Genomic DNA, 26,121 nt, shown 5'->3' on the forward strand with positions numbered 1-26,121 from the left:
CCGTCGCATACATCAACCACCAGGGCGGCACGCGCAGTCGTCATGCCTTCCAGGAAGTCAGGCGGATTCTGCAGTGGGTGGAAGCCACAGCCTCCACGATCTCCGCAGTTCACATCCCGGGCGTAGAAAACTGGGAAGCAGATTTTCTCAGTCGTCAGGGCATGGACGCGGGGGAATGGTCTCTTCACCCAGACGTGTTTCGAGAGATCTGTCGCCACTGGGGAACGCCGGACGTCGATCTCATGGCGTCACGGCACAACAACAAAGTCCCGGCATTCATGGCCCGGTCTCAAGATCACAGAGCTCTGGCGGCGGACGCATTAGTTCAGGATTGGTCGCAGTTTCGACTGCCTTATGTATTTCCTCCTTTGGCGATGCTGCCCAGAGTGTTACGCAAGATCAGGTTCGACTGTCGTCGCGCCATTCTCGTCGCTCCAGATTGGCCGAGGCGGTCGTGGTACTCGGATCTGTGGCATCTCACGGTGGGTCAACCGTGGGCGCTTCCAGACCGCCCAGACTTGCTGTCACAAGGGCTGTTTTTCCATCTGAATTCTGCGGCCCTCAACCTGACTGTGTAGCCATTGAGTCCTGGCTCCTAGCGTCTTCAGGGTTATCTCAGGATGTCATTGCCACTATGAGACAGGCCAGGAAACCAAAGTCCGCCAAGATCTATTACAGGTCTTGGCGGATCTTATTATCCTGGTGCTCTGATAATGGTTTTACTCCCTGGCCGTTTGCCTTACCCACTTTTCTTTCATTCCTTCAATCCGGAATGGACAATGGTTTGTCACTCGGCTCTCTCAAGGGACAAGTATCGGCGCTCTCCGTATTTTTTCAAAAGCGCCTGGCCAGGCTTCCGCAGGTCCGCACGTTCCTGCAGGGAGTTTGCCACATATTCCCACCTTACAAGCGTCCGCTGGAACCCTGGGACCTTAACAGGGTGCTAACGGCTCTTCAGAAACCACCTTTCGAGCCGCTGCGGGATGTCTCTTTATCACGTCTTTCGCAGAAGGTGGCATTTCTAGTGGCAGTTACATCACTCCGAAGAGTGTCGGAGCTTGCAGCGCTGTCATGCAAAGCCCCCTTCTTGGTTTTTCACCACGATAAGGTGGTTCTGCGTCCTGTCCCGGAATTTCTCCCTAAGGTGGTATCTCCTTTTTCATCTCAATCAGGATATCTCCTTACCTTCATTTTGCCCTAATCCAATTCACCAATGTGAAAAGGATTTGCACTCATTAGATCTAGTGAGAGCACTCCGGTTCTACGTGTCTCGCACGGTGCCCCTGCGCCGTTCAGATGCGCTCTTTGTCCTTGTCGCTGGCCAGCGTAAGGGTTCGCAGGCTTCCAAGTCAACCTTGGCTCGGTGGATCAAGGAACCGATTCTTGAAGCCTACCGTTCTTCTGGGCTTCCGCTTCCTTCAGGACTGAAAGCCCATTCTACCAGAGCCGTGGGTGCGTCCTGGGCATTGCGGCACCGGGCGACGGCTCAGCAGGTGTGTCAGGCAGCTACCTGGTCTAGTCTGCACACTTTCACGAAACACTATCAGGTGCATACCTATGCTTCGGCAGACGCCAGTCTAGGTAGGCGAGTCCTTCAGGCGGCGGTTGCCCACCTGTAAGAGGGGGTCGTTTTCGGCTCTTTTTATCGAGGTATTCTTTTACCCACCCAGGGACTGCTTTTGGACGTCCCAATTGTCTGGGTCTCCCAATGGAGCGACAAAGAAGAAGGGAATTTTGTTTACTTACCGTAAATTCCTTTTCTTCTAGCTCCTATTGGGAGACCCAGCACCCGCCCCTGTTCCCTTCGGGCTGGTTGTTCTTTTGTGTACACATGTTGTTCATGTTGAATTGTTCTTTTGGTTCATGGTTTTCAGTTCTCCGAACATCCTTCGGATTGAATTTACCTTAGACCAATTTATAAGTTTCCTCCTTCCTGCTTTTGCACCAAAACTGAGGAGCCCGTGATGCACGGGAGGGTGTATAGGCAGAGGGGAGGGGTTACACTTTTAAAGTGTAATACTTTGTGTGGCCTCCGGAGGCAGAAGCTATACACCCAATTGTCTGGGTCTCCCAATAGGAGCTAGAAGAAAAGGAATTTACGGTAAGTAAACAAAATTCCCTTCTTTATCTGCAAACATTTTGTATCTAATAAAGTAAATGGATTAAAGGGGTGGTTCACTACTCACCATTAGTAGCCACATTGCTGTAAAAGGGAAGGCTTTTGTCAAATAGCTTGTGTAGCACGTTCTGTCTCTGAGTGGCGCTGTTGCGGTCCGCTCATCCCTATCGAGTGACCCCCGGGCTCTGACCTCTGAGATCCAGTGATGTCATGTTGACTTCCTGTTGACCCATCACCAAGGCCCACCCCAGTCTTCTTGAGTAACTGGGCTGTGGGTGGAGTTTTATCATTCATCACAGCCCAGCATCTCCATGGTCTCTCCTTCACCACAGAGCGTCTCCAGCAGGGAGATGCTGGGCTGTGATGAGCGGTGAAATTACGCCCACAATCCAGTGATGCAGGAACATGGGCCGGCCGCGGTGATGTCAGGTGAACTAGAAGTTGACCTGACATCACCGGATCTCAGAGGTCACAGACCTCGGGGGTCACTTGATGAGGATGAGCGGCCTGCAGTAGTACACTCAGATGAAGAATGTGATACACAAGCTATTTAACAAAAGCCTTACCTATGAGTTTCACAGCGATGTGGCCACTAATGGTGAGTAGTGAACCACCCCTTTAATTTAAACCCAGTTCACATGCTCCGGAGTAATATTTTCTCCCCCCCCCCCCTCCCAAAAAAAATACAGGCGAAGAAATAGTCTTTTTTTTTTTCTTTTTCCATTGAATTGGGCTAATCCACATTGGCATCGACTGACATACTTACACGTCTGCAAAAGAAATGTAAGTGTCCGCCTGGGATTTCAGCTGCTGACCATCGTGCGAATACGTGTTAGGTGTGTCACAGACCTCAATGACTGAAGTGGCCAGTGTTTCTTCTGCTTTCATTCCTGCTGCTCCTCTTCGTATTCTGGTTTTTTTTTTGTTCTGTGTTATCTGCCTTAAATTTCCCAAAATATGGACCTTTTTGTTTACTGCAAATTTTTTAGTCTTTACAAGGAGGCGAGACTCAATGGTAATTCCAGTGGCATGGCTTTAGACTGCTCTGTATAATTAACCCTGTGAGCACTGGCCCCTTGGTAAAGACCAAGACTAAATGAAGAGCCCCATGTCTCTGGAACCGTGTGGTGGATTGAAAGAAACAGAATATTCGGCGGAGCAGCGGACATCAAATAAACCTAAAACCTGGCCCGTGTTAACCTGGTGACAGGTCCTTTTTAACACTTTTATTTTTTTTACCTAATATAATATTGTCACTGCAATGTAGAAATTGTGGACTCCATATTTTGTCTTTTTCTTTTCCAGTTCACTTTGTGCAAAAACAAAGATGAAGAATGCTGATGGGATGCGGGTTTTATAGCACATAATGTCTTATTTATATTTCACATTCCAGGAACTAATGTGTGTGCTGAAAACAATGGTGGCTGCCAGCAGTTGTGTCTGTACCGGGGTGGAGGTCAGCGTACTTGTGCCTGTGCCCATGGCATGCTTGCCGAAAATGATCTAAGCTGCAGAGAGTATGATGGCTACCTCTTGTATTCAGAACGTACTATTCTAAAAAGCATACATTTATCTGATGAAAGTAGCCTAAATGCCCCGGTTAAGCCCTTTGAAGACCATGATCACATGAAGAATGTCATTGCTCTTGCGTTTGACTATCGGAAGAGCGACAAAGGTGGCACACGTATCTTCTACAGTGACATCCACTTTGGCAACATTCAGCAAATCAACAATGATGGCACGGGACGTAGGACGGTAGTGGAAAGTAAGTGATTTGACCAACTGCTCTAAACGGACTGTCCATCCAAGTGTAGACTGACAGGCTTAGATTATTCCTACTACACAAGATATACAATTCCCTGCACAGCTGCTGACCAGGAGCACTGCTGACCAGGAAAAATAATGGTGGAGATGCATTGCTACTGCCTGTTTAGTCACAGGAACGTGGTGGTGCCAGCAGTGGACTCCCACCAATCATGAAATGATGGTATATTATAGCAATATGACGTTACTTTGTGTGTTGGTAATAACCCATTAATGTCTTTATTGTATGTAAACCACTTCCCGCCACAGCCATGCCTTTTCACTTCCTAATAGGACATGACCGTTTCCACTATTAGATTGTGAAAAGGTAGTGATCTCAGCACTTGATCATGATCTTGGTGCTTCTGCTCCCTAACCCTGCTTACTCCGTGCCACTAGCACAGACACGGCAGTGGGGAAAAAGCAGAGTCAGTGGGTGCTACAGGCTTGATAACTACATTACAAGCTACAGTCTATAGTGTCCACAGCATGTGAAGAGATTGACAGAGGAAGATCACACACTCTGCCTCTCCATCAGCGAGCACTGAGAGGTGGGGATTGATATGTCAACCAGAGGCTTGACATTGACCACTGGGTCCGCTGTAGAGCAAAGCTGAATACATTGAGCCAGAAGCCCAATCTGTTAGAATGCCTGTCAGTATAACGCTTACAGGCTGCATAATGCATTGCACTACTTAGTAGCACAGTGCATTATTTGTGCAGTCAAAGGATCGCTTGTTCAAGTCCACTTGTGGGACAAATAAATATTGTAAAAGAAAATTAACTACACAATGAAAGATCATTTAACCTCATAAAAAATAAATTTCCTCAAAAATGATACATATCACCAATACTATGAAGATCTATATTATTAGAGATGGGCAAATAGTACCGTGTTTTTCCAAAAATAAGACCTCCCCCAAAAATAAGCCCTAGCAGGGATTTTCAGCATTTTCGGAGAAAGGCTTAAATATAAGCCCTCCCCCGAAAATAAGCCCTAGTCCCGGATCAATAATGAAGTGTCCGTGCAGCTAAAAAAGTTACAGATACTGCAGGACACTTCATTATAGACAGCGGGAACCCAGCAATCACTAACCCGACACTGAGCGGCAGGACCTGCAGTGATCACACACACACACACACACACACACACACACACACACACACACACACACACAGACACAAAATCAGATCTCACACACACACCAGATCTCGCACACATAGTCAGATCGCACATATAATCAGATCGCACACACAAACATCGGATCACACACAAACATCAAATCTCACACACACACACAAACATCGGATCTCACACACATCGGATCGCATACACACTCCCCTCATCCAGCGACACCAATCTCTTCTTGCTGGGAGAATCCTGAGAGGCAGTGCGGTATAGCGCGACGAACAGGACCTGCAGCCGGACACGTGACTTGCTCTCATTCCCTGCTGCCGTAAGTGCTGGATGTGTGTGTGATCTGCTGTGTGTGTCTGCAATCGGCTGTGTGTGTGTCTGCAATCGGCTGTGTTTTTCTGCGATCGGCTGTGTGTGTCTGCGTTCGGATGTGTGTATCTGTGATCGGATGTGTGTGTCTGTGATCAGCTGTGTGTGCCTGTGATAGGATATGTGTATCAGTGATCGGCTGTGTGTGCCTGCAATCGGATGTGTGTATCTGTGATCGGCTGTGTGTGCCTGCGATCTGCTGTGTGTGATCTGCTGTGTATATCTGCGATCTGATGTGTGTATGTGCCTGTGATCGGCTGTGTGTATCTGTGATCGGCTGTGTGTGCCTGCTATCTGCTGTGGGTGATCTGCTGTATATATCTGTGATCTGTGTGTGTGTGAGATCTGCTGTGTGTGTCTGGGATCTTCTGTGTATGTCAGCTAGCAGCAGGGTAGGACGGCATGCAGCACCGACCGGAGATCACAGGAGGCCCTGGGAGCCACGCAGACGTCCTGGTCTGGTGAGTATGAGTCTCCTGGGAAGTGGGGGGGGGGGTCCAGCTTTTTTGGGGGGTAAACTTACCCCCAACCGTGTTTCTCCAAGAATAAGACCTCCTCCAAAAATAAGGCCTAGTGCTTTTTTGGGGGGCAAAAAAAATATTAGACAGTGTCTTATTTTTGGAAAAACACGGTACCATATTTTCCAGAGTATAAGACGACTGGGCATATAAGACGACCCCCAACTTTTCCAGTTAAAATAGAGTTTGGGATATACCGTATATTCTCTAGTATAAGCCGACCCGAGTATAAGCCGAGGCCCCTATTTTACCACAAAAAACTGGGAAACCTTATTGACTCGAGTATAAGCTTATGGTGGGAAATGCTGCAACTACGGGTACATTTTTAAAAATAAAAATAGATAATCATAAAATGTAATGTGCACATCCTTTTGCCCCTTCCTTGGGCCCTCTAGTAATGTGCCCATTGTTTAGTAATATCCCCTGCAGCAATGTGCCCATTGTTTAGTAATGTCCTCCTACTGGTTCCCTTCATGTCCCCTTTTATGCCGCCATTTACGCACAGTAAAAATTATTCTCACCTGTCCTCTGTTCCCACTGTGTCCTCAGCTGCTTCTTGCAGACCTCAGGCACATAGACCTCTCTTTGATCTCGTCCAGTGCACAGTGCCGCTGCTGCAGGCTGCCATCATGGCTTTACTGCAGTTGAATGCTTTATGGCAGCGGTGCCATAAAGCATTCAACTGCTGTAAAGTGCTGACAGCAGCGGCGGCTCCGTGCACTAGGCTTGATCATCAAGGGGTGCTTCTTGCAGACCGCAGGCACATAGACCCCTCCATGATCGCGTCCAATACACAGGGTGCCGCTGCTGTCAGCGCTTTACTGCAGTTGAATGCTTTGCGCCGCCGTCGTAAAGCATTCAACTGCAGTAAAGCCATAATGGCAGCCTACAGCGGCGACTCCAGGCACCGGAGAAGATCACCGAGAGATCTAAGTGCCTGCGGTCTGCAAAAAGCAGCTGAGGACACCGTGGGAACGGAGGACAGGTGAGAATATTTTTTTGTGGGAACCTCACTGAGAGATCTGAGAGGCAGAGCCTTGGAGACAGGGAGGACTTCTAAATTATCTAATTATACGCCTTATAAGACAACACCCGGCGTATAAAGCTACCGACAACTCTTGAGAAGATTTTCAGGGGTTAAAAAGTCGTCTTATATGCCGGAAAATACAGTAAGTATTTGTGTCTGGATAATGCTTACCGAATACGGAGTACTATTCCAGTATTCGGCATAAAAAAAATACTCAGGATACCTATTAACTTATATTAGGTTTGTTCTTTGTGCCAAATACCAGAATACTACTTTGGGATTCATTATGAATAATTTGTACACGAATAGTTACTATTCATCCATCACTATTCTTATTCCTGCTTGGTGAACCCTGTAAAAAAAAAAAAAAATAAATAGTGGTAGACAGAAGTTCCCACCTTACATTAAATGAAAGAAAAATTCTCAAAAAAAATATCCTAATAAGGAACCAAAAACCTGCAGCTTATTAGGCAGAGTAACAACCTTCACACAGCTCTGTGAGAAAAATCTAAAAGTTAAGGCTCTCGGAATATATTGTAAAACATGTTTTGTTTAAGTAATTTTCTTGTAAAAAAGTGTTAAAAGATATATACTAGTTTTTACTGTAATTATATTGACCCTTACAATAAAACTATGTCTCTTAACCTGAAAAACACAAAAAGTCAGAATTGCTGTTGTTTTTGTTCATTCATCCTTCCAAAAATGGAATAGAAAGTGATCAAAAATTCTGAAGTTACGCAATGAAAACTGCATCTTGTCCTGCAAAAAAAGAAACCCTCTGTTGCGCCATCGATGGGAAAAGTGTTAAACTTAGCTCTTACAATATGTTGACACAAATGGAAGTTGTTTTTTTGTTTTTTTTTGGGTCAGCACAATTATTAATAGATTCGTAAATTAGCACTTTATTTGTGTAGCGAATGAAAGTTAAATGTCAAGAAACTCCAGAATTGGTGTTAATGTCTTTCCATAAAGGGTTAATATAAGTTAGATATTACGTTACATATAACCCCAAAAGGTGGCAAATACAAAAACAAAAATGCCGTAAAACATCAAGGTGTCATACAGCTACATTGATGAAAAATTATGACTCCCAGAATACAACGATGAAAAAGAAAAGATGTGGGACAGTGAGGCCAAATTACTCCCCTTCCCTAAGATGTTGATAGCCTGATTCTACTACATGTAACCGTTCACTAGCACATGGCCAGTATATTAGAATAGAGGAGGGATGATGACATTTTTATATTGTATCTTCTGACAGATGTGGGCTCAGTTGAGGGACTGGCGTACCATCGTGGCTGGGACACCCTGTACTGGACCAGTTACACCACGTCTACAATCACGCGCCATACTGTTGACCAAAGCCGTTTTGGGGCCTTTGAGAGAGAGACAGTAGTGACCATGTCTGGAGATGATCATCCTCGTGCCTTTGTACTGGATGAATGTCAAAAGTAGGTGATGCCTTATTGCAAGATTAACCCCTTATTAAATATTAGTCATAGGTTGTAGTCTTTCCAGGCTACATGCAATTGATAAAAATACCTAGAAGGAGTCTAAGGGGGTACTCCTTGTGGCAAGTGTAAAGTTGGTATACGGAGGCTTGTATGCCATACAATGCTCCTTTGGGAAATTAAATATATAATTATCGTCAGCAGAGAAGAAAAGACTAGAACTTTAGTGCCACTGTTAGGGGTAGCAATCCGAAAAGTCAATGTCAACCTTTTTACGAGCCTTGCCATAGAACTTAGAATAAAACTCGAAACCAGACACGCTATTTGGAGACATGCATTTTGGGGGTGTTTGCCCCTCATCAGTGGAAAGCAGGAGGTCTGATTTGTTTAATTGTGAGGCCTCTGACAAAGGGGGAACATTTTTTTTTATCCTAACTCATTTGGTAAGGTTCGTTAAAAGGTCAGTATTGATTTGTAGGATTGTTACCCCAATAGGGGGCACTGGCGTTCAAGTTCATTGTCTCACTGAGAGTGATATTTGCATTCTTAATGTCACAGATAAGCATTACATGATCGATAAGACTCCTTATGCCGACTTTCTACCCTACACAAGGAAAATTGTCCCCGTCCCCCATTGATGAAGCCTTTCACGTAGCTAAATCAGACTTCTGCTTTGCACTGATGAGGGGCAAAGACCCTGATTTACTTGTCTGGCTTGGCTTTTTATCCTAAAGCTGGGTTTACACACTGCAACATCTCAAACGACATCGCTGTAACGTCACCGGTTTTGTGACGCAATAGCGATGTTGTTTGCGATGTTGCAGTGTGTGAAACCTATCAGCGACCCGGCCCCTGCTGTGAAGTTGTAATCGTTACAAATCGTTCAGGACCATTCCTAGGTCCTTTGTTTCCCGCTGTGCAGCAAGCATCGCTGGAAAGTTTGTGTGTGAAAGACTTTGCAGAGACTTTGTTAGCAACTTCCCTTTCAAAAGGCTGCTTATCAACGTCCCCAACAACCAGCTAGGTCACTCTGCAGGTCCGGATCACTGTTGAGTTGTTGGCCAGGTTTGCCTGTTTGACAGCTCACCAGCGACTTAGCAGAGACTTAGGGAGGTCGCTGTTACGTCACAAAACCGGTGACGTTACAGCGATGTCCTTTGCGATGTTGCAGTGTGTAAACCCAGCTTTAGTCATGTGGTAAGCCTCGTTAAAGGGTCAATATTGACTTTTAAGATTGGTGCCTTCAATAGTTTACACTAGAGTTAGTTTTATTTTCTAAAAAGGATGTTTGCATAGTCAATTTATGCATATCAAAGTTAGTTTCCTTACCTGTGAGAGGCTTTCTTATCCTATATTATTGAAGAATGATCTTTCTCAATATCGGACATGGGCTGTGGATCCCCACCCTAAAGGTGGTGTCACACACAGCGACGACGACAACGATGTCGCTGCTACGTCACCATTTTCTGTGACGTAGCAGCGACGTCCCGTTGCTGTCACTGTGTCTGACATCCAGCAACGAGCTGGCCCCTGCTGTGAGGTCGCCGCTCGTTGCTGAATGTCCAGCTTCATTTTTTGGTCGTCGCTCTCCCGCTGTGACGCACACATCGCTGTGTGTGACAGCGAGAGAGCGACGAAATGAAGCGAGCACGGAGCAGGAGCCGGCATCTGGCAGCTGTGGTAAGCTGTAACCATGGTAAACATCGGGTAACCAAGGGAAGACCTTTCCCTGGTTACCCGATATTTACCTTCGTTACCAGCGTCCGCCGCTCTCGCTGCCAGTGCTGGCTCCCTGCTCTCTGCACATGTGGCTGCAGTACACATCTGGTAATTAACCCGATGTGTACTGTAGCTAGGAGTGCAGGGAGCCAGCGCTAAGCAGTGTGTGCGGCTCCCTGCTCTCTGCACATGTTGCACAGCGACTAGTGTCATGATCGCTGCTGCGTCTGCTGTGTTTGACAGCTAAGCAGCGATCATAACAGCGACTTACAAGGTCGCTGTTGCGTCACAGAAAATGGTGATGTAACAGCGACGTCGTTGCCGCTGTCGCTATGTGTGAACCAAGCTTTAATAAGGTCTTATACTGGTGACGTACATCACCTCAGAATATATGTTCATGTTTTAATTTCTTTTTATAGCTTTATGTTCTGGACCAACTGGAATGAGCAGCACCCCAGTATTATGAGGGCTTCGCTCTCAGGTAACAATGTGCTTATAATCATTGACCGGGACATCCGCACCCCAAATGGACTGGCCATTGACCACAGGGCAGAGAAGCTGTACTTCTCAGATGCCACCCTGGACAAGATTGAGCGCTGTGAATATGATGGAACCAACAGGCATGTAAGTAAATTGCGCTAAGGTTTGGGCCATAATTGTATGTTATGTTACACTCACTAGGGATTTTTTATTAGACATTACCTCTAGACATTTAGGATGGTACATCGGGGCTAGAAATGACAGAAATAACGTGCATTCATTTGTCACCTATTCCAACTTAGCTTTTTATTAGTGGTTTACACCATATAACAGCAAAGCTTCAATTTAAAGGAAAAAAAAATCTTCTCTAATATAATGTTACCCATAATGCCATGATGTACAGATAGTGTATATGTCCTGCAGCCTGCTTGTAATCAAAGTACTTATTTACCGTATGGAGTATTTAAGTACATTGCATTTAGCTCTGCTCCACCTGCTCCATGATCTGTGACATCAATGCAAGTTATAAAATTAGTGAGTCACAGGTATCCTCGAGTTATGAGATTTAAATTGGTTTTTAATCCATGGGATATGGGCTAACTTCCAAATCATTGGGGCTCCAACTGCTGGGACCCTCAGTGACCTTGAGAACTCTGAAGAGCCCCTTTTGGAGCGGTAGTCAATCAACCTCACCTTCACTGTATTTACTCCTGTGGCAGTGCTGAAGACCAGCCAACTGCAGCACTTGGCTATTTCAAGCAGTCCCGTTGAGAGTCCCCAAGTTCTCTGAATCCTAATGGTCGGACACCCAGAAATTAGAAAATTATTTCCGATCCTGTGATACGGAATGCCATTTAGATTGGGTGTAAACCTTTTAAGTCACCCATACATATTTCAAGAGGGTAGACCAAACCCACTGGTTTCAGGGAGACTGTCCCGTCAACCATGTAATGTTTAAGGGGGCCTCCCAACTCTCTCCCAATAGAAGATGTCAGGGAAGAGAAGGCTAGGACAATTGGAATTTCACTGCTCGAGTCTCTTGTTTAGAGGACTCATACAGTGTGATATGGTCCTCTGGAAGGCAATAGCATTCTCCTTTCTCCCTATTATGAACACATGATTGCTTGGCCAAGCTGAGCACTCATGTATGTGGCATAATTGGGAAAGATAGCTTTCTTCTGAACAAACAGTTGTCTGACCGTTATGTCATGTGTATGATCGGCTTTATGGAGACATTTTTTCTTTTATTTGTTAGACTTTCCATATCTGTGTTCTTATTTCAGTGGATATTGAAGTCTGATCCGGTCCACCCCTTCGGTCTAGCGGTATATGGGGACTACATCTTTTGGACAGACTGGGTCAGACGCGCAGTTCAACGTGCAAATAAGTATGATGGCTCAGACCTAAAACTCCTAAGAGGTGACATCCCGCAACAGCCCATGGGCATTATTGCCGTGGCCAATGATACCAACAGCTGTAAGTAGCAATTTGTTTTGTCATTGCTTTTAATGGTAACAGGCTACTCAGATCCACCTGGAGGAGTTATTACTGAAAATTACTTCAGTACCAGGTTTACAAAGCCCCGTTTGGCTGGCTACCATCTCTGCCGGCCCGCCCATAGTTGGGAGCACTTGATCGACTGAGCGCTCCTGTGTTCTCTATGAGAGACACTGCCAGATAAGCCTGACCACAGCTTAGGTATAGGAGAACAAAGAGATTTGCACTCTGGCCGAATCCTTAACACCTATGACATGCAATTGTCCGGGGTCCCCGTACACACTAGACTGTCTGCCAAACCTGTCAATATTGGTAAGATCAGACAACATTAGACTAATGTGTATAGGGGGCTTTAAGTGGTTGTCCTATAAAAAAAGTAAATTGTAATCAATACATCTTGGGGGAAAAAAAAGTTCCACAGTTGGATGTGTTAAAAAAAAAAATGTTCCTGTGCTCAGATAATCTAATATATGTGTCCGTGCAATGTACTGTGTAATGGCCTTTGACTGTGCAGAGCTGCTCCAGTTTATGGCTAGCAGATACCTCAGCTCCTGTTCAGGGGGAAAGTTCAGGAGTCACATATCATGTGAGTATACAGACAACACAACAGAGGCTCACAGCTGCTAATTTCTGAGGTAAAACATTTCTCTGCCTGTTTTAACACAGGACTGAATGTTCATGCTGCGTTACCAGCCCTCTGAGCTCATCCTAAATCATGTCAATGATGTAGGAACTCCAGAAGCCTCTGAGCTTATGGCACTGACTTGATTTATGATGAGCTCACAGGAATGGTGACATGGCAGGAACACTCACTCCTGTGATAAAACAGGCAGGGAAATGTGTTACCTCTAAAATCAGCAGCCACGAGTTCTTGCTGATTCATCTGTATACACTCCTATCATAACTGACTTCTTCTTCGATCCCTGGTCAGGACCTGTGCGATGTGCCGATCAAGAACTGGAGCAGCTCTACATATTCGGACACGGCCATTACACAGTACATAGCTATAGTACATATATAAGATTATCTCAGCACAGAAACATGTTTTGTTCAACACATCCAGGTGTGAAACTTATTAATACTTCAAGATCTGTTGCTTAAAATGATCTTTTTGGGTTTTTAAGCAGATCCACCATACTACAGAACATGCTAATAACTAACCTGTGAAGCTGATCATTCGCATATGAGCGTACCTTCTTCTTCCTGACAGCTGATAAGCGCTGAGCTTTGCTTTCGGCCTCATTCACATGTCAGTATTTGATCATTATTTTTCATCAGTGTTCATATGCCAAAACCAAGAGTGGAACTTACAGAGAAAAACTATAAATGAATGACTGACACCCCTTCTGTGTTTTGGAGACACACAAATAATGATTAAATACTCAGCAAAAAATACTGATGTGTGAATAAAGCCTTAAGGCCACTTTACACACAGAGATAAATCTGCGGCAGATCTGTGGTTGCAGTGAAATTGTGGACAATCAGTGCCAGGTTTGTGGCTGTGTACAAATGGAACAATATGTCCATGATTTCACTGCAACCACAGATCTGCCAAAGATTTATCTCTGTGTAAAGTGGCCTTTATACTTGATCACCTTATGTGCCATATACAGTAGATTGTGTTTCCATTACATGAGAGCAGCCGAGAACACCATGTATATAGCGCCACCTACAGGCTAATTATCTATATCTCAATTATTGAAGTATCCGTCTCTTTCTACTATAGATTTGGAAGCGGAATCCTAACTTCAGGTGGAACTCTAAGGAAAAAAGAGATTGGAAAAAATATTGTGCCCAGCATTACTGGCAAATGATTATTTACTTTTTTAGATTTTTATTTTTGATCACAAATTATTATTTGTTGCCCTCTCGGTAGATTGCCCATACAGCGGGATGTGTGTGCATTATGTAGGCTTATGTACTTAGATTTAGTTGTAATATTAATACACGTCATGTTGGTTTGTTTCCTAGGCGAGTTATCCCCGTGCAACACCAACAGCAGTATATGCCAGGACCTTTGCCTGCTGACCGCCGACGGCAGAGTGAACTGCTCCTGCCGAGGGGACCGTGTCCTGCAGGATGATTTCACCTGCAAAGGTAACGCAATATATTATATATTATTCTATGTATAGGGGATGAGACGAATCCTCTAGACACAACACACATCGCAAATCAGACCATGGCTTTCTTTATTTGAGCAGACTAACACTGTCAATGAACAACATGCTTTTGAGATATTGACGATTTTAGGGTAAGAGGATAATCGCTGATCTTATAGTCTGTACTCTCTTCAGATACAGTACCATACATAGATACAGGGGCGGACATATCAGTGGTGCAACTTGTGGAGTCACACTGGCGCCAAGGAGATAAGGAGGCCATTTCTACCTCCAAATCAGGTGGAATGGGTCATTTTGATAAGTTATTGGACTGTCCTTGCACAGGCGGCCTTTTCTGTCTCTGTATATACAATGCTGGGGTCTTACAATCTTCTTCTCTTGAACAGCCCAGAACTCCACCTGCAATCCCCATGATGAGTTTGAGTGCGGTAATGGTGACTGCATAAACTACAGCCTGACCTGTGACACTGTGGCGCACTGTAAGGACAAGGCGGACGAGAAGCACTCCTACTGTGGTGAGCGTCCAGATTCGGTCCTCTGCATTCCTTACATTACATAGGACACAGCGGCCTGGAAAACTGGTGAATTCATTTTCTTCTCAGAGCTCTTCATGGTTGAAGTAATCCCGAAGTGTACAGATTGTTTTAGCATCAACATAGCAGACCTGGCTCAGGGTGTAATATACGTGCAGGATGCATTAACATATATACGTGTGTGTGTGTGTGTGTGTGTGTGTGTGTGTGTGTGTGTATGAACAGGAAAAAATTAGTATATTGTGCAAAAATAGACAAATTTTATTAGGTGATCACAAACAGGCAAAGTATAAAAACAGTTTGTCTAAAAACAACCGCAAAAGAAGGAAGGAGATGGTGTATGCACAGTAAGAAAGTATGCCCTAATAAATAATCAGTTTAATGCAAGAAATCCCAGTAATCCTCAAACAATAAGAGGAGAAAGAAACATAATGCATAGAACGAATATAACATCCCATATTGAGAATGTATACTGGGAACACATTACCAAAACAAATATACATATAAATAGATGGGAAACATTTTTACCAAAAGTGCACAGGTCGTATCCAGGCTTAATCCTGCACCATCAGTTACCCCCAGAAAAGGACCTAAGGACCCCCAATGAGCCTTTCACCAGGGTGTTGTCGCTTCATCAGGGAGGAAGATCAGGATCTCAATATGGGATGTTATATTCGTTCTATGCATTATGTTTCTTTCTCCTCTATTTGTTTGAGGTCTACTGGGATTTCTTGCATTTAACTGATTATTTATTAGGGGATATTTTCCTACTGTGCATACACCATCTCCCTCCCTCTTTTGCGATTGTTTTTAGACACACTGTATGTAATAAAATATGTCTATTTTTGCACAATATACTTGTTTTCATCTGTTTTCATGTATTATTGAGTAGTGCAGACACCAAATTAGCTGTACCTACGCTGGCCAGGTGTCATTATGTATGGCTCACTTATGAGATGCTTTTTCCTATGTATGCGTATGTAATATATATATTTATTCATTCATTTATCTTTTACTAGGTTTCATAGTACAACTTACACTCCTTAATAATTAGATCTTTCAGACTGGGTGAGGCTAGTGTAGTTACAGTGTAGTATAGTCATGACTGTATGACCCTAGTATTTGGATATGCTGGCTCTGAATTTATAAAATGCTCATTTTAAGATCGGCCAGAACAACGTTCAAAAATTATGCCACCGTGCTGACATAGGTTATCAAAGTAAGTACTTAAGCCTCAATAGGTCTATGATGTATTTAATAATGTCTATGGTTTGTTCTGTAAAACCTAGATACTGTACTTCTCTTTTAATATGGGTTTTTACTTACACATTTGTGGCAATTAGTTTCAAAATGTGGGAAGATGTTACTAGAACTTTACTGAAAGCTTTGAACTAAGTAGAGGCAAATCCGAGAACTGTAGGATCCCATGCTGTTCTAGTGAGGTGCGCCAATTAACACGATCAGTTTCATTGCACAAAAAAAGATCTGCTCTGCTACATCCTGATAGGACATTTTAGATCTGGAAATGTTCCCGTTAGTTGTTACGTTGCGTTTCATACACAATACAAAGCCCTACAGAACACCATGTGAAGGGATTTTGTTTCCCCTTTGCAAGGGCAACAGAATCAAATAATTGCCATATGCTTTTCCCTTCACTGCTTGTCAGCTACTAGGCTGGGTAATTTTCAAAGCCCCAGTAAAACCCAGTAAGAAATGGTTGATTGTTCACTGCCTGTTATCCACAGCTAATCGCCGCTGTAAGAAGGGTTTCCGGCACTGTGTAAATGGACGCTGCATCTCCACTGCCAACTGGTGCAATGGTCTGGATGACTGCGGGGACAACTCGGACGAGATAGCTTGCAACAGTGAGTGTGTCCAACCAGCCGGGTGTTCTCCTTGTTTCTCTACTGGTATCTGATCCTGTCTTCAGCTGTTCTAAAGTTGTTGTTTTTTTTGTTGTTTTCTTTGTTTTTTTTTTTTTTTTTTTTTTTTAATAAACAGGCTTTCTTAATATTTCATTTTATAACATTATTAGGGTAATATTCACTTTATTAGCACCAGACATTTTCCTGTTGTCAGACCAAGATGTTCAAGTATAATCATAAAAATATGATAATTGTGCAGAATAGATCAAATACATCAGATGGCCATTAAAACAGGGATTCAATTTTTTTCTCTACAATTCGTAGTAAATTTTGTCTTTTGCCATTTTCCGGTGTTATCGGTGATCCATCCTTTGTATTACAGAGACTTCATGCGCCCCAGAACAGTTCCGCTGCCGGGATGGAAGCTGTGTCAGTAACTCAAGCCGCTGTAACCAATTCATTGATTGTAGTGACGCCTCCGATGAGATGAACTGCAGTAAGTAATATGTCATACATTTGCATGCACCCCACAGGTGACTGGGAATAAATATATACCGTATTTTTCACTTTATAAGACGCACCTGATTATAAGACGCACCCCCAAATTTGGTGAAGGAACAGAGAATTTTTTTTTTTTTTTATGTTAAATGGGGTCCATCTTATAATGCCAGTGTCCGTCTACCAAATCATATAGGGTATATGTCCCTCATAGCCCCCCCATCCTAAAATTAGCCCCCTTAATCTGGATATGGCCACCTTATATTGAACACGTCCCCCAGTGATGCTACATTTCCCCTGTGGCTGGCACACGGCCCCTGTGGCTGGCACACAGGCCCACTCTGGCTGGCACACAGGCCCACTCTGGCTGGCACATGGCCCCCTGTGGATGGCACACGGCCCAGTGTGGCTGGCACACGGCCCAGTGTGGCTGGCACACGGCCCACTGTGGCTGGCAAACAGGCCCCCTATTGCTGCACACGGCCCCTTGTGGTTGGCGCACACGGCCCCTTGTGGTTGGCACACAGGCCCACTTTGGCAGGCACACAGGCCCACTGTGGCAGGCACACAGGCCCACTGTGGCAGGCACACAGGCCCACTGTGGCTGGCACACATCACCCTCTGTTAGATATCGCCCCCATGTTGCTGCTTTTAGTAAAATAAACTCTTTCCTTACCTTCTGCAGCACTGTCCTGCCTCGTGTCTCCCTCCTCGGGGTTGAGCTCCTCCTGTCTCCTGCACTTCCTACTTCCTGGTTCTAGTGCCGGTCATGTGATCGGGACAGCAGAGAGATATCTCTGCGTGCCTAATCACAGCAGCAGGAGGGAGACCGGGCAGACATGCAGGAGGAGGTGAGTAAAGAGTTTATTATTTTACTATGGGCAGCAGCATGGGTGCCATATCTAACACAGGGGGTGCATGTGCGATCAAAGGTAACCACAGGCACATATAATATGCTGCCCCAGCCCATCAGTGCGATGCAGTTTCAGCACCACGCTGCTGATGGATAGCGGCTGTGCATATTATATTAGCGGGAGCAGGAGATCTAACGCTGCCGCCCGCAGCTTCACCTGCCCCCAGCACCGCTCCAGAGCGGTCCGCATCTCCACTGGACTCTATGTATATATATACACCCCCCCTCCCGTATATTCGGTTTATAAGACACACTCCTTACTTTCCCCCAAAATTTGGGGGAACAAAAGTGCGTCTTATAAAGCGAAAAATACGGTATATATTTATATAATGAAACATTAATTGTGAACAGATTCCTACATACCTTTAATAGGTAAGAGGTAATCTTAAAATGACCCCCGTTTGTGAAAGTTTGTGAAATACATTGTTATTTGATGATAGATGCTGCAGAATATCTAATAGGTGGGTCTGGTTTTGCTAGTTATTCCAGTCCCTGTCAGTCTGCTTGTCCTTCCTCCCCCTGTCCTTCCTCTCTCCTTTCTCCCCCTTCAATAACAGAGACAGCGAGAGGAATGACAAGCAGACAGACAGGGGCAGGATAATTAGCAAAACCCAACCCACCTATTACTATTCTGCCACACCTATCTTTCAAATACCAGTGCATTTCACATACTTTACTTGCCTATATTTCAGAAACTATACATCTGATCTCACAACTACAGGTATCTTTAGAATCGGCATGATATCACCAGTATAGCACTGGCTTAAGTTTATATATGGAAATCCTGGTGGTTGGTCCTCTTCAAGTCCTTCATATGTACAGCTTTTAAGGCATCTTCCATTGCAAATAAAGCACAGAGGGCTTAAAGGGGTTTTCCCAAGAACAAAGTTCAATAGATCTTGGAAAAATAATCAATTTCACAACTGGGTGTGTTTACATTTTTTTTCCTGTGCTGAGATAATCTTATATACAGTATGTCCTCCTACTATGTACTGTGCATTGGCCGTGTTTGACTGTACAGGAACATGGTCTGATCATGCCATATCTCCTGAAAAAGGGAGAATTCAAAAAGACAGTATACAGGCATTTTCCACATGATGTGGAAGTGCCCCAGGTTGGCACCCTTTTGGATAACTGTTCTTAATAGAATAGAAGGATCTTATAGATGTAAACTTCCCAGACAACCCCTGGTATGTCTTTTAGGTTACGTGGAAGAAATTAGAGTAGACAACAATTTTAAAATAGCGATAGCCAGACTGCTGTATGCGGCAAGGAAAGTAATTGCCAAACACTGGATGCAGGGGACCCACCGACTAGAGGGGAATTTGTCACATATGTTAATCATATTGTTCGAATGGAGAGAAGCGTATATGGGAAAAGGAAACAACTTGCACTTTCTGATAGATTGTGGAATCCGTGGTTGCAATATGGATAAATATTAGAGTTGGGAGATGTTGGACTAGGGGCAGAGATAGTTCTATACATTCCAATATATGCTATTGAAGGGTTAAAATGTAAGATCTTTGATATTGATATGGGTAATATGTACGCTGAGGGGGGACGGGATGTTGGGGAGGGAAAGTTTATAGTTCTGCTCGTTATTGCTGAAAATATAAACACATGTTTTCTATACTTGGTGAAAAATAAAAAAATGTATCTGATTAAAAAAAAGAGTATACAGATAGTACAGCACAGGATCATAGATGATTCTTCTTGTGAGGTAAAACATTTTCCTACCTACTTTTAAAAAATGTTTTACCTCAAGGGAAATATTATTTGTGATCCTGTTGTGTGATGTCTTTATACTCTTTTGCTTGCTCCCCTGCCCAGGATCCAGGATACAGGGTATGATCCGATCATGTCCCTGTACAGTCAGACACAGCCATTACACAGTACATAGCAGCGAAACATATACAATATTATCTCATCACAGGAACATTTTTTAACACTTCCAGTTGTGGAGATTATTATCAAAAATCTATTGATTAAAACTAACTTTGTACATGGGAAAACCCCTTTAAGACCCCTGGAATATATATCTGTACTTACAGAATTATATCTGTACTTATATATTTGCTGTTGTAAGGCAGGACATTTAGAATTCCAACTATGTTTTTCTTAGATTCTTTGTGTAGGTCAATACCCTTTTGCTCAACAGGTCTGCTTGGTACTGTTGGTTACAAATGTCCATCCATATGCCCATACCATCTGAATTGCTTTATGTATTATCGGTCTTTAGATATCACCGACTGCAACTCTTACTTTAAGTTGGGCGTCAAACGAGGAAGCTTCCAAAGATGTGAGAAGACGTCTCTCTGCTATCTCCCCAGTTGGGTCTGCGATGGCTCAAATGACTGCGGTGACTTCACAGATGAGATGAACTGTCCGGGTAATTGAAATAGAAAAAAATAAGATGTAGCATTTTTAGGAAAATGATATACACTATAAATGATATCACCAGCTATAGTAAGGTACAAACCACCAACCACGGGAATACGTTTTGGATTAGAACTCAATAGAACTCCACATTTTGTTTAGGAATTCGCAAACCACGGTGTCCAGTGAATTACTTTGCTTGTCCGAGTGGACGCTGTATTCCTATGAGTTGGACTTGTGATAAGGAGAACGACTGTGAAAATGGAGAAGACGAAGCACATTGTGGTAAGGAACGGAGGGGAATCGGTCGTCTGAAATAGTTCTTTGGGGGTACATTGTTTGGGAAAAAAAGTATTTCAGTGAAGGAAAATGTTTTTTTCCAGAATAGCAATGGCTAAAGCAGGCTTTACACGAGACGATCTATCGTGCGATAGATCATCGGGGTCACGGTTTTTGTGACGCATATCCGGCATCGCTTGCGACGTCGGGCTGTGTGACACCTCCGAGCGACGCAGTGTCGCTCACAAATCGTGAGTCGTGTACTCGTCGCTCTGTTTCATAATCTCGTTTAATTAAAATGGCGCCGGTTGCGCATCATTCCCGGGGTCGCACACGCCGCTCCGTGTTACACCCCAGGAACGATGAACAGCAGCTTACCTCCGTCCCGCGGCACCCGCCGGCTATACAGAAGGAAGGAGGTGGGCGGGATGTTTACGTCCCGCTCATCTCCACCTCTCTGCTTCTATTTGGCGGTCGCTGTGTGACGTCGCTGTGACGCCGAACGTCCCTCCCCCTTCAGGAAGAGGATGTTCGCCGCCCACAGCGACGTCGCACAGCAGGTAAGTGCGTGTGACGGGGGTTAACGACTTTGTGCGCCACGGGCAACTAATTGCTCGTGACGCACAAACGACGGGGGCGGGTACGATCAATCGTGAAATTGCACGATAGATCGTACCGTGTAAAGCAGGCTTCATTCTAATAATCGGCCTTCAGTTTGTAATGTGGGGGGGTCATGCAGTAGAAAACAGCAACGCTATCCATATCTCATAGAGGCAGGGCAGAATTGTCCATGCACACATTGCACTTATTTAATACTAATTTTTATTTAGTTTTCTAACAAAAAACTTTATATGCACATAGTCGGCACTGTATATGTCATATGGATAAAAGTGGTGCAACAGTTATGTAGCCATTTCCTTCTTCTGATCAGTGGCTTTACCGCAGCAGAGTTCTTATAGACCTTGTTATCATGGGAAACCCCTTTAAGAATTTTTATTTGGGCGGCTAATTTTAACAATGATTCCAACACTTTTGCTGCGACTGCATAAAGTATAGCCCACTCGACTTGTGGCACTAAACGCCTGCCGATTGGCTAGCTCTTTGCTGGTTGGCGGTTGTTTGTTAGTCTGCTTAGACGGGCAGAGCACATTTATTATGATCAGAGCCATCGGTAATAGATTGCTCAGTAGGCATAGGATGTCATCAGTTTCGTTAACACGTCTACTGTTTGCAAAAAAGTGTGATACCGAGAACAATGATCTTTTTCATTCACACATCAGTATTTTTGATCAGTATTTATTTGCTAAATCCAGTATCATCTCCAAATGACAGAACAGGGGACAAGCTTTCAATCCCAGCTTTTCTCTGTGTGTTGCACTCCTGGCATTGGCATATAAACACTAATGCAGAAATACTGAAATGGGAATGAGGCGTTGAACTAACTAAAAGATCATTTCACCTGAAGAACTAGTTTTTTGGTCTGTAGCCTGTTTGCTGTGAATCCTTGTTCCCTATGATCGGGCAGTGTAAATCTGCCTTTAGTCAGCAGGACATCAGATGCAATACGCACTGTAGCCCATAGGGCACACATTAAAAAAAGATTCGACATGCCCATCCTTGAGGTTGCTGCCACATGAAATCCAGGCTGAGCTGCTGGACAGCCAAATGTGGTTTAGCCTATTAAACAGATTTATTGAAGTTTATGGTGGACCAGAGGGACTAGTGTGTAGATGAATTGAGCAGATCCGTTCTCATTCTTCACCATGTTCCTTGTTTGAGATTTTGTTTTCTTTTGTACAGACAAGTTTTGCACCTCCATGCAGTTTGAGTGCAATAACCACCGTTGTATCTCCAAACACTGGGTGTGCGATGGATCCGATGACTGTGGGGACAAATCTGATGAGGACATCCGTTGCCGTAAGTCACTACCCAGGGTTTTTGCCTCCTTGTTTTTCAGCAGAAGCGAATGTTAGAAGCAATACTTTGTTGTGTTTCAGAATCTGCTACATGTAGCCCTGAAGCCTTCCAGTGCCCGAGTACCCATGTGTGTGTACCCCGCCGCTGGCTGTGTGATGGCGATAAAGACTGCCAAGATGGAGCGGACGAAAGCGTCCATGCCGGCTGTGGTGAGCACATTTCTGCCCCTTGTTCAAATGTGTCCGTTGTCTAGCAAAATATCTGTAAAAGGCCCTCTATGTGAGAAGGTTACCGCTGATTAATCCAGGATTTGTGTGATGGAATATCCCTTCCCATATAACCTGTGTACATTTCCAGTTTTCTCTGTAATGTCCTTCCAGCCAGACACTATTTACATGGTCATCTAAATGAGGTTTAAAGGCTTCTGTATAATTCTAACCTTATTGTACACTTTGGTGATAGCTTGGCATTTCCCATGTTATAATGTGCTGGTATATCCCTACAATATACCGGAGGGTCTCGCTTCTGGAACGCCCACGGTCCAGAGAATGAAGTTGACATGTCTTTGGTAGTGTGCGGTGTCCTCTTCAGTGGTTTTTGTTTTTTTGTTCAGTGGCCCTTGACCTCCTGTTTGTGTGAAGAACACACTTTGGCCCTATTTGAGTTCAGTTCCCCTACACAGTCAGTGCTTGGTGTAACGCTGTAAGGGAAACAATTAGGCTGCATGTCCATGATCAGTGTTCACAGCGTTTTGGATGTAGCATGCTTTAGCCACGTTCAAATCACTGTGATGTACAGTACAAGCATAGTGGATGGGATTTCTAGAAATCACATGCCCACTGTGCTTTTTTTCCCACAGCAAAAACTGACCTGCGATTCGGCTTCCCGAGCTGCAGCATATCAATTGTTTTCTGCAGAGTCACAAGCAGGGAGAACAGAAGAGAGACCGCAGCACCCCAAGCCTGGATCGTGGGTACGGGCAGCTGTGGTCTCCTGGGCACGTACCCTTAGACAGTGATATAGCTTCACCCATGCATTATTTCCTCTTTATTTTATGGGTTGCGGCAGAGGGTCCACTTGCCAATCAGAAAGCAATGGCATATCCTTGCAGTATGCGATCCATCTATGAGAGAGAAATTAATTTTCAGAAGTAATTTCAGCAGAGATTGCTTGTTACGTGCCAATTGGCTCAGTCCTGTTTAATCTGATTAGAAGTAATCTGATCATATGCTTTGAAAAGGAAATGGATTGCTAATCCGCTAGTGTATTTGTGTGTTCTCTGTTAAGGAGCATTAAAAAGGGGTTATTCCCACAATATCAATCACATCTCAGTGGCTCAAAATCCTAAAATAAATATAGTTGTCAAATGCCATCAAGTTCCAAAAGTGCTTCATGCTCCGGATATCACCCACTGAAACCCGCAGGTCAGAGGCGTTTGCCTTCCTGGTTGCTATGGACACGTCCTGTAGTTCTTTTCTAATAGGTTGCACATGCTCAGTAGATACTGGTGGGGGTCTTGTTCTTACTGTGCAGTGAGGTGGCACACGATTGCACTGTCCGCAGAGGACATGGACACTGTGCATCTTCTCTTCTCAAATACAACAGTGACCCTCCTCTCAAATTATACTGTTATGTGATAGTTAAAGCCAACTAAGCGCAATTGTACCTTTCACTAAACGACCAATGCATGATTGAACGTATAAACATTTGTCTATAATCATTATAGTGGAAACCTACTACAATCTACATACAACTGGGCCTTTATACAATCTGCACAATTGTTTTTGTTGCTCACAACAACCAATCAGAGCTCAGTTTTCATTTTGTTAACAGCTCTGGTAAAATGAAAGCTGCAATGTGATTGGTTGCTTTAGGCAACAAAGACCGGAGAGGATACATGGGGCAGCTGTATCTAAAAGACATATAGATTTGGATGATAAAGGATTAGAAACCTTTATATAGAGTGGTGGGGACTGACCAGGATTACCATGATACAACATTATAAAGTATGCACAGCACCAAGTATCCTCCTGTCAGTCCCACCCCATTGGCCATTAAGAGATCCCAGTGCACCTCAAGGAGTAGCTCATGTTATTTATGAGGGGAGAGTCGGGAGGCTGGAGAAGAAGCAGGTGCTTATGGGAAATGTAGTCTACTGTGGTCACATGGTCAGCACTGGTTATGGAGCCAGAAAAAAGATTGGTGATATTAGCCAGTGAGTATCTGAAGTCATAGTTCGGTCACTTTAGAAAGGTTATTAGACTACAGGGAGTTTTGGAAAAAAAAGGTAGTCTTTGCGATAATCCCTTCAAGGAGCAATGACCGACCATATAGAAGTTTTAGACCATACACACAAGCCGATAAAAACTGTATGGGGCAGAATAATCGTCAGCGTGATCGTTCCTTGGCCATACATTATCAGGCAGTCAGCAGCACATCCGCTGTTTCCATGATGTGCTGCCGAGAATGATGATTTACTATATATTCCAGCATAAAGATTTTATCATTCGACAAACAAGCTTGGTGCTCACCCATTGGTCGATCCATAGTATTTTTGTTGTTCGTCGAAACTGTTTTTCCAAATTGCCCTTTGACTTACTGACTTTTTTCTGTGCTTCTTGGAGGATAGCACTCATGTCCGCAGCAGATAACCGCTTTTATTGCAGTCCTATAAAAAACTAAGAAATAAAGATAATGTCTCCTTACTTCCAGTTTTCAACAATACCTGCGACTCCAAAGAATTCATGTGTCAGAACCAGCAGTGTATTCCTAAGCAGTTTGTGTGCGACCATGACGCCGACTGCAGTGACGGATCGGACGAGTCTGCCGAGTGCGGTGAGTTGGCTCCAAGTTGTACAGATACTTGTATGTTTAGTATTTGTCTATTTCAGGGTGTTTTTTTTTTTGAGCACTCATCCTCTATCACCAGATCCATGTAGGACGGCAACGTCCGAGCATCTCACTAGACAATTCCCCTTTTCTAATAAGGTTTCTCTTCTAATATACTGATTAGAGTATCCTACCTGTGGACCTGACTGGTTCCGCTGTGCTAATGGCCGCTGCCTACAAAACAAACAGTGGGAATGTGATGGAGAATTTGATTGCCATGATAAGTCTGATGAGGCACCGAAAAATCCACGTTGTACCAGCACTGGTAAGACTAAGAGCTGTAATAATAATTATAGTTTTATTGCTATATCACAAACATATTCCTCAGCACTTTACAATTAAGTGGGGACATATACAGATAATAAAGTCAATAGAAAGGTATACACAGTTCACCAGTTACAGGGGGAGTGAGGACCCTGCTTACAAGCTTATAATCTACAAGGAAATAGGGGGAAACAGTAGGTAGAGCCTCTTCATTAGGCATGGTACAGCAATCATTATAATAAATAGGGGTTTTCATATAATGGTACGTGATCCAGTCATCAGCCAGTATCGAAATGTAGTTACCAAGTGCTATTGGGTGCTTGGAAGATGTGGAGAATGAATAGGA

The 26,121-nt window shown here is 44.0% G+C and overlaps 1 protein-coding gene across 4 annotated transcripts in view; it reads left to right on the plus strand.

Moving 5' to 3' along the window:
- The window catches only part of LRP1 (LDL receptor related protein 1), a 494,504-nt gene that overhangs the window by 341,728 nt on the left and 126,655 nt on the right, over positions 1 to 26,121 (plus strand). For all 4 annotated transcript variants that reach the window (XM_075337062.1, XM_075337061.1, XM_075337063.1 and 1 more), the window contains 14 exons: positions 3,513 to 3,884; positions 8,236 to 8,425; positions 10,564 to 10,768; positions 11,908 to 12,100; positions 14,093 to 14,218; positions 14,628 to 14,756; positions 16,520 to 16,639; positions 17,022 to 17,135; positions 20,290 to 20,439; positions 20,589 to 20,711; positions 22,506 to 22,622; positions 22,703 to 22,831; positions 25,335 to 25,457; positions 25,636 to 25,776. In XM_075337062.1, the coding sequence (XP_075193177.1) occupies positions 3,513 to 3,884; positions 8,236 to 8,425; positions 10,564 to 10,768; positions 11,908 to 12,100; positions 14,093 to 14,218; positions 14,628 to 14,756; positions 16,520 to 16,639; positions 17,022 to 17,135; positions 20,290 to 20,439; positions 20,589 to 20,711; positions 22,506 to 22,622; positions 22,703 to 22,831; positions 25,335 to 25,457; positions 25,636 to 25,776 (2,232 nt within the window). The remainder of the gene's footprint in view (positions 1 to 3,512; positions 3,885 to 8,235; positions 8,426 to 10,563; positions 10,769 to 11,907; positions 12,101 to 14,092; positions 14,219 to 14,627; positions 14,757 to 16,519; positions 16,640 to 17,021; positions 17,136 to 20,289; positions 20,440 to 20,588; positions 20,712 to 22,505; positions 22,623 to 22,702; positions 22,832 to 25,334; positions 25,458 to 25,635; positions 25,777 to 26,121) is intronic.

Source organism: Anomaloglossus baeobatrachus, chromosome 2, assembly GCF_048569485.1.
Source record: "Anomaloglossus baeobatrachus isolate aAnoBae1 chromosome 2, aAnoBae1.hap1, whole genome shotgun sequence".
Classification (NCBI taxonomy): Eukaryota; Metazoa; Chordata; class Amphibia; order Anura; family Aromobatidae; genus Anomaloglossus; species Anomaloglossus baeobatrachus.